The 6,844-nt window shown below is 34.4% G+C and overlaps 1 protein-coding gene across 2 annotated transcripts in view; it reads right to left on the bottom strand.

Moving 5' to 3' along the window:
- LOC107660584 (rab proteins geranylgeranyltransferase component A 2-like) overlaps window positions 1-6,623 on the bottom strand; it is a 57,356-nt gene extending 50,733 nt beyond the window's left edge. For both annotated transcript variants that reach the window (XM_016450043.1, XM_016449964.1), the window contains exon 1: window positions 6,557-6,623. In XM_016450043.1, the coding sequence (XP_016305529.1) occupies window positions 6,557-6,608 (52 nt within the window). In that variant the 5' untranslated portion in view covers window positions 6,609-6,623. The remainder of the gene's footprint in view (window positions 1-6,556) is intronic.
- Between the last annotated feature and the right edge of the window lie 221 nt (window positions 6,624-6,844).

Raw genomic sequence — 6,844 nt, forward strand, 5'->3', positions numbered from 1 at the left:
CCAAAAATCATTAGGATATTAAGTAAAGATCATGTTCCATGAAGATATTTTGTAAATTTCCTACCATAAATGTATTAAAACTTAATTTTTGATTAGTAATATGCATCGCTAAGAACTTCATTTGGACAACTTTAAAGATGATTTTCTCAATATTTTGATTTTCTTGCACCCTCAGATTCCAAATTTTCAAATAGTTGTATCTCGGCCAAATAGTGTCCTATCCTAACAAAACATACATCAATGGAAAGCTTATTTATTCAGTTTTCAGATGATGTATAAATCTCTATTTCGAAAAATGTACCCTTATGACTGGTTTTGTGGTCCAGCGTCCCAAATATTTACAAATGGTAATTCTCATCTCAAACCATTGCCACATGTGGAAAAAAGTTCATTTTAGACCCAAGAGTAGGGGACAGGTATGGCCGCCTCAGGCTTTATATTAACAGGCTGCAGCTGGTCTTTTACATTATAGCTGAGAAGTTGAATGTCCCAAAATGTGCTTTTCAAAATTCCCAAAATATTCTACATTTTGCCAGAAAAACAAAAATTTGGAAATACTGTAGGAAACTAAGTCATAGGCCAAACACAGTTTAATTGGTTACCAACAGTCAAACAATTTCAGCTTGAAACTGGCCACCACATTAGGGCTGGGCGATATAGCTAAAAAATTTATCAACGATATAATGTTTCATATCGTTCTGTATCGATACATTTTTTATAACCTTTTTTAAAACAAAGAGCAATAGAAAAAAATGTTTACATTTAACCACTGTATTTTTAAATTAACCCAATTTATTGAGACAAACAACAAATATTTTTTGTTTTAATAATCAAACACAAAATAAAAATAAATATCTAATTTCTAAAGTTTTATATGCAGATTAAATAGGTCTTAAGGAAACTTTTGTCTTGTCTCCCGAGGCCACAGGAGGGCGCAATGAGCAAAATAATGCAGCACATTTAAATTGTCAACGCAAGGAAGTAACTCTATAAAAAAAACTTACATTATGTCTAAATTAACTCATAAAAATCTAATATAATTTCGTAAATTGCATAAACAATTATGAACAAAACAGCATCATGTATTTATGCATTGCTTAATCCAAAGAACCGAAGCGCCATTCACACAGATTGCATTTAAAAACATATGAGATGCAGTGAAAAGGAATAAACCTCGAAGTTGAAATGTTTAAACTGTTTTAACATTGCATGGCTTTCTATACATCTCTTGTGTGAGACACGAGTGCAGCAGTCATATCTGTCCGTCTAAAAACACATTTTTTTCAGAAAATGATTCCTGCAAGCTCAGCAATGCAATACTGGTTTTCCATTTCAGAGGAAGCCGGACGCGATACAAGGTTCATACTTGTGCTCCCTCCACAATTACAATTATACACAGATTTTTCATGTCTGGCACCATCTTCCATTCTCTCTGCAGTGATGAGGGTAAGTGTTGATTTAGAGGCAGTATATCAGAGTATGCTGTTGGGAAGTATGGTGCAAGTGATGGGGCGGTCACATAATAAAGATATTAGCACTGCCAAGTGTCAAAAATAACTTATTATAGAGTACATAACATATTATATTATGTACTTCTGAGCGACATCTGAGCCTTTTCTTAATGACTTAATAATTAAACACTTTTTTATAATTATTTTTCACATTTAAAATAAGATTTTTATCCATTTAACTTCACATTTTAAAAATCTATTCATAATTAACAAAATAATGATACTATTCATAATTGACCAAGTAATGAAACCAAACAACTTAAAAGCTTTACAATACTAAAAAAATCATTCATAATAATTGAAATGTCAATACTCTGCATCAAAGTATTGATTCATTATCACAAAGCAGAGCAATGCAGAACTATACTGGGCAGATTTATCCCTAACCTCTATAGGTCATTCTGACATTATAGTCTAGTAAAGTGATATTTCACACAAAAATGAAAATTCTGTCATCATTTACTCACCCTCATGTCATTCCAAACCTGTATGACTTTCTTTCTTCTGTTGAACACAAAAGAAGATATTTTGAGGAATGTTGGTAACCAAACAACTTTGGTTACTTACCACGGACTTCCATCATATTGACAATGAAAAAACAAAACAAATCTCAAAATACTCATGAAGGTAAATACATATTTGAGCTTCCATGTTTAATAATTATTATTAATGAATTAAAAATAAAAACGCTATTTAATAAAATATTTTAAACTTTTGAAATATATGAAGTCAGGGACAGAGTGCAAGCATATGCCTCTAACATACTTCTGTAATTTTATCTAAGCGAATTATGAATATTTCTATTCCAGAGTGTCTATTTACAAAAAGACACTGCTTTAACTCCAGCAGCAGTGGCGTAGTGAGTAAGACTCATGGCAGTAACTTAAAGGGTTAGTTCACCCAAAAATGAAAATTCTGTCATTAATTACTCACCCTCATGTTGTTCCAAACCCGTAAGACCTCCGTTCATCTTCAGAACACAAATTAAGATATTTTTTATGCATTCTGACAGCTCTCTGACCCTCCCATAGACAGCAAGGGTCCTTACACGATCAACATCCAGAAACGTAGCAAGGAGATCGGTAAAATAATCCATGTGACATCAGTGGTTCAACCGTAATTTTACGAAGCTAGGAGAATACTTTTTGTTCGCAAAAGCAAAAAAAATAACTTTATTCAACAATATTGTCATGCGTATCTTTCAGTGAAGCACGGTTCTGTGATCAGCAGTAAATCCCCATCCAAAGGCCAGAGGGCGCTCTCGCGCTGAAACTCCAAATATGCCTCGCAGAAAAAACCCAGGCTGCAGCTGAATAAACAGAAGATTCAACTGCTTCCATTGATTCAACGTGACTAATAAACACATGACTACGGCAATATATGTTTTATCGGAGTTCTTATTATTATAATTTTCATTAAAAGTATATTTATATTTATAAAGTATATTTATAATACAATGCCTTTATCACTGCTTAAATACTATGAAATATGTTGCGTGCCTTATTCTGTGTAAACCACATCATCTCACAGAACGATTTATTTCAAACACTCGACTGACGTTATGAAGTGAGTTTGGAGTAAAAATATGTTATTAAATGTGGTATTTTCACATGCTTTCAGATGGAGCAGCATTTACTTCACAGAGCCGTAGTTCACTGAGAAGCTATGCAAACAGCTGTCATTATCGCTAACGATTTCTTCGATTTCATAATTGCGATTTTTTTGCGTAACTTGTCAGTGAAACTACGGCTATGTGTAGTAAATTCTGCTCCATCTGAAAGCACGGTGCGATCTGACATTATCAAGTATATCACCAAATCAAGCACAGAGTGCATGCACGTTGATTTATTAGTCTATTAAAACTCCAAATGAATGTTATGAAAAAAAAAAAATGTTTTGATATATTCAACATAAAACGTTGAATACTGATATTTGAAATTATTTAAATAATAAAATATACTTTGAATGTGAAATTAAAACCGCCAGCAGGTGGCAGCAAGTCACTGTTAATAAGTGAGTCACTGCGATTGACCCAAATCATTTAAACTGTTGATTAATTCAGGAACAAAACAGCGTCATGTTGCTCAGAGACGCAAAACAGCGTTGTGGCTTTGTTTGGAATTTATTTTTGTTGCCGAAATAGAGCAAAAACAGTCAATACGGTGTGTAAAACGTCTAAAGTCTCTTAATTAACTTCTTGTTTATTGAACTGTTGTAAAAAATCAATATCACATTTGTAATCATGGTAATATTTGGAGAAAAACGGCACTCTTCGTGTGAAATTGATTATTAACTATATGAAATGGTATAAATACATAAATTTTCTGCCATCATGTCTTGAATTTGTGATCATTCTAAATGCATTTTAATAGACTGAATCATGCAGTGAAAGAACGCACTCTAAATGCACTCACTACTCTAGACTTCACATAATGTATGCGTGCGCTCTGTAGGGGTGTGTTGAATGGTTTTTGCAAAATACTCAATGTCAAATCGCACATCGTTAAAACAACAATTACGATATTATCGCAGACGATATATATCGAACACCCCTAATATACATATACATATTTATTTTATTTTTTTGAGAGAGAGATTTTGTGGATATCAGACATATGAAAGTTTCATATCAAAATCTTGAGATATGCTCTAGCTTTCTACAGGAGCTGATTCTGGAAGTAACCCATTGAACCCGATTAGCTCCATACATCGCACTATACCAACTGCAGGAAAATAACCTGAAGCCAGAGGGAATTTCAGTTTGCTGTTTTGTTCTTGATTATTCTATTTCACTATAGGCCTCTGCGCCAAACAATATTAAAAAAATGAAAAGGTCCACAGGCATCTGCTCCCACCACAGCAGACCCTGAGCATGGACTCTCCGGGGACAGCCGGGTCAGGTGCGAGTTCACCAGCTGACGGGGTGCGACCAACAGGAACGCAGTCCTTCACACAGTCAGAGGTCTAGCAGGCATCATTATGGGGGCCGAAGTATTCATTAACAACTGCTCCCTGTCCATATCCTCATTTGTGCCCGTATCCAGCAGCAAAAACGGGGGTAACTAGGGAGTCTGGGACAAGCACGCTTGTCTGAGCAACCTTGACACGGAAAGGTGTCTGAGCAGAAATAGTCCAAGCTGTGAGTGTCCCTGTGTCACCGGTTGCCTTGGGACCAACTGGCTCTGGTGGTTTTGCATGAGTGGATCCAGAAGTGGGCCAGATAAATTCATTTGCACACCATCAATCACAGCACGAGAACGTTGCTCTTAGCCATCGCACAAACCCCTCTTTTCTTTTTCTTTTTTTTACACACTACCTCTCCTCCCTGCTATGAAGAACAATGCCCTGCACCGGGGAGTAACTTCATCTCCTGCTGGCTTCAGCACTGTCCTGAGGATCTGGCCTGCATATAAACACACTTCTGCGCTTTGAATGAGGACACTAGAGAGAACGAGGACAGTATCGTTCCAGGGGTCTCGCTCTGCACCACACAGTCCAGTAAGGTATCCGCCCTCCAGAGGGTCCGCAGCACAAACCTACAATTCAGTGCTGGGTTTGAAGCAGGTCACAGATTCAGGGTCAGCTCCAGTTCTGTTAAACAACAAACTGGTTTATGCGCACTACTTTAGAGCATTACTGCACTCAATAAAGTAGGGCTAAACTCTAAACCAGGCCAGGAAATGTTAAACTAGAACCGTCCACTTTAAAACTCACTGTGCATTCTTGGTTAGTAGTCAGAAGGTTCTGGTTTCAATTCCTTCGCTGTTGTGCCCTAGACTCCTAACCCCAGATAACCGCAAGGGAGATGTTTCTGTTATAAGCGTACTGCAAGTTGCTTTGGGTAAAAATGACTTAATATAAAATATTTATTATTAAAACTGACTTTGACCTTAGTTATCAGTAATTATTATTATTGGATCTGTTTTTGCGGCTTGTAGCAATATTCTATTAAATTATCATTATTATTATTAACAAAACTAATATTACACTAAAATATTAGTATTCATATTATTATTAGTAGTAAAGACAATAAAGTTGTTATTAATATTATTAATAATTGTAATAATAACTGTTAATATCAAGTGTTCATCATAATAATATTAATAGACAATAAACAAAACACAATAAAGCTGTTAATAATATTGTTAATAATTATTGTAAATAACGTGTTCAAAATAATGAAAGCAGTAATAATTATATTATTATTGTTGTTATTATTAGACCTATGCTTTAGATTTGTTTTATACACACAACAAACAATTAACAAGTTAGACAACAGTTGTTAATACAAATATTTTCGTAATAACTGTTGTAAATAAGTCTTAACAATAATATTTATTATTATTGTTGTTATATTGCCCATATGCTTTAGATTTGTTTTATATAGACAACAAACAATAAACAAGATGTTATTAAAATAATTATTTTTGTAATAATTGTCATTATTAATTGTTGTACATATTAAGTGTTAATAATAATTATTATTATTATTTGCCAGAAGCATCCGATATGAAAAATTTCTGTTTTTATACAGTAAGGACGACAGTAGTTAATAAAAACAATAGACATTAAATGTGTTATTCATGTTAATAACTGTTGTAAATAATTCGTGTTTATAATAATAATAAATTATATTATCCATTTGAATTCACAGAATTACACACACAAACACAGTGAAGAGTCAGTAAAGTCAGTGTTCCTCCATCACTGTGTCCAGCTCATCTGTGATTCAGCATCTCTGATTCTTGACCAGCCTGTCACACTTTATTCTTGGATTTCTTTTGCTTTTTCTTAGTTTCGCTCCTATTACACAATTCAGCGGTCAAATGACTGTCAAAACAAATATACATATGCAAATATATATATGCCGTTCTTCATCATACATGTCAAAAAACACACAGCCCCATTAGCTTTAGCGTTCATATGTCGCTGAGTCTGTTTCACGTGTCTGTGGCAAAACTACACTCGTTTCTCAAAGCAATCCCGACACAGAAAGCACCTCTGTAGCGCAAACCATTAAAAATGATCAATTTACTGTTTCATACCTGTTCCGAGAATGACAACATCAAATTGAGACGGGAGATCCTCAGCGGCCATCTTGAAACTACACACTGTCACGTGACACGCTATAGCGTGACGTACACTTTTTCATAACCCAAAACATACAGATTTAAACACACAGTAGCCAAAATGCACACAGCATCCTTCCAGCACTGAAATGCTCCATATTGTAGAAGAAAAAAAAGAACATAAATAAATATAATATATATATATATAATATAAATAAATAAAAATTAGCATTAAACGGGTCATATGATGCGATTTCAAGTTTT

The sequence above is a fragment of the Sinocyclocheilus anshuiensis genome, unplaced genomic scaffold (genome assembly GCF_001515605.1).
Source record: "Sinocyclocheilus anshuiensis isolate Anshui unplaced genomic scaffold, SAMN03320099.WGS_v1.1 scaffold25, whole genome shotgun sequence".
In the NCBI taxonomy this organism is placed as follows: domain Eukaryota; kingdom Metazoa; phylum Chordata; class Actinopteri; order Cypriniformes; family Cyprinidae; genus Sinocyclocheilus; species Sinocyclocheilus anshuiensis.